The following is a 2,333-nucleotide window of genomic DNA, read 5'->3' as shown; positions in this document are numbered from 1 at the left end:
ATAGGCGCCGAGCCCCCAGGCTGGATTTGAACCCGCCACCTTGGGTGTATGTGGCTGGCGCCTTAGCCACTTGAGCCACAGGTGCTGAGCCTGTAGAATTTTTTTGTTCATTTTTACCTTATCCAGGTTCCTTACAATTTGTCTTGGAGATGCTCTGTTTAAATTGAGATGAAACTAGAGTTTGATATTCCTCTAAAAAGGTGTGTGATCTTTGGTGGTCCTTGGGATATTTTCAGTTATGATATCTTCCAGTAGGGCTTTCATGCCTTTGACTGTTTAATCTTCTTTAGGGATACCTATAATTTGTATATTTGTACACTTTGTGAGGTATCATAATTCTCTAAGAGATTGCTCTGCTTTTTTATTCTCTACTTTTCTGCCTCTTTAAATGCCTGAGTTGAGATTCTTTCTTCTCTATGGTTTGATCTGTTATTTAAACTTTGTATTGCATCTTTAAGTTCCCTGAATGACTTTTTTAATTCCTTAAGCTATGATATAACCTTTCTAATTTCATTATGTCTTTCATTCATTTCTTGGGTCTACTTTTGGATTTCCTTTCTGGTTGTTATCCACTTTTCCTTCAATTCCCTTTATTATTGCCATTCATACTCTAAATTCCCTTTCTATAATTTTGTAATTTTGTTATAGGTGGGATCCTATGTGGTAACTGCTTTGTTATCCCTTAGGAAAGTTGATGTGTTCGAGTTTTTTATGTTGCCAGAATTTTTTTAATTGTTTCCTCTTCTAGCATTTTCTGCTTGTTCACTTCTTTCCCCTTCTTTCTCCTCTCTCATCTGCCTCCTTAATTTTTCTTTTCTTTTTTTGAGACGGAGCCTCAAGCTATCCCCCTGGGTAGAGTGCCATGGTATCACGCTCACAGCAACCTCCAACTCCTGGGCTCAAGCGAGTCTCCTGCCTCTTCCTCCCAAGTAGCTGGGACTACAGGCGCCCACCACAATGCCTGGCCATTTTTTGGTTGCAGCCATCATTGTTGTTTGGCGGCCTGGGCTGGGGATTCGAACCCGCCACCTTAGGTGTATGTGGCTGGCGCCTTAGCTGCTTGAGCCACAGGCGCCGAGCCCTTAATTTTTCTAATCTACGTGTTTGAGTGTTGAAGTGAACTTGGATCCTGGAGCTTCCTGCTGTCTCACTGTGCCCTTCATGATTTTTCTGGGCCAGGCAGTCCAAGTATAGGTGGCTGGAGTTTCTTTAATTCAATGTTACTGAGAGCGGCTGCCAAGGAGATACCTCTAGTCCCCTGTCTTGGAGCCCTCAATATTATCTTTTATTATTTTTTTGTAACAAGCTTACTATCATACCTTTCAACAAGTTCATTTTTCCTATATTTACATTCTTTTATATTTGAATTTTCTAATGTTTGTGGCAAACATCTTAATGGTTCTGATGAGACTACATTATGAATTACAAAGATTATTTGCTGTGTTGATACTTTTCCAACGAATATATTTCTGTTCATTTTTTTCTAATAAAGGTAGCTTTCATGAATTACAAATTTTATATTTAGTGTTTGCATTCTTCCTTTATCAAGAAAACTTTCTGACACATAGAAAAAATAATTTATTTTAAGAACAGAAATGGCAATAGAATTTTAGTTGGTATCAGTATTGTCAGATTTTCCCATGTAGTATTGGAGGCACCAATTATTTAAATATGCAAAGTATCAATCAAAATTGTGCTATCTTAACATAATTGGAGATCCAATTAAAAAAGTATAAATGGATGAATGCCATCTATATTTGGAATGACATAAGTATATTTTATTATTTATTAACAGATATGTTTAAAGGGCAAAGTACACATTTTTAAGTACTTAAACATTCAGGCATGTTGCAGAATGGATAAGAAACCAGATTCCCTGGATCTTCCATCATTAAGTAAAAGGATGCCGTCCCAGCCTCTCACAGACAGGTAATGTAATATTGTTACAGTTGTATTTGATGGTTACTATTGTCCTCTCTTTTTATAAAATACATTTATTAATATTTAGTGTACTGAATATATTTTGGTTGATTGGTCAGCATTAAAATCAATAATTGGCTGAAGCTGAATATCACAAATATAGAGTGAACTTTTGGGACACTGGAATCAATCTGAGATTTTTTCAAAGAAATATAAAAAGTTTCAATAGAAAAATTGTAAATGTTTGACATAATCTAGAAACACTATTTCTTAGTATGACAACTGTGTTGTTTTTTTTTTGAGACGGAGCCTCAAGCTATCCCCTTGGGTAGAGTGCCATGGCATCACGCTCACAGCAACCTCCAACTCCTGGGCTCAAGCGAGTCTCCTGCCTCCGCCTCCCAAGTAGCTGG

The 2,333-nt window shown here is 37.2% G+C and overlaps 1 protein-coding gene across 1 annotated transcript in view; it reads left to right on the top strand.

The window, feature by feature from the left end:
• LRCH2 (leucine rich repeats and calponin homology domain containing 2) overlaps positions 1–2,333 on the top strand; it is a 150,226-nt gene that overhangs the window by 63,909 nt on the left and 83,984 nt on the right. Inside the window, exon 6 of the mRNA XM_012812883.1 lies at positions 1,796–1,929. Coding sequence (XP_012668337.1) covers positions 1,796–1,929 — 134 coding nt within the window. The remainder of the gene's footprint in view (positions 1–1,795; positions 1,930–2,333) is intronic.

The sequence above is a fragment of the Otolemur garnettii genome, unplaced genomic scaffold, assembly GCF_000181295.1.
Source record: "Otolemur garnettii isolate 467f Iridium unplaced genomic scaffold, OtoGar3 scaffold00230, whole genome shotgun sequence".
In the NCBI taxonomy this organism is placed as follows: domain Eukaryota; kingdom Metazoa; phylum Chordata; class Mammalia; order Primates; family Galagidae; genus Otolemur; species Otolemur garnettii.
The sequence above is the reverse complement of the archived record's forward strand: the minus strand, read 5'-3'. Positions and strand labels throughout refer to the sequence as shown.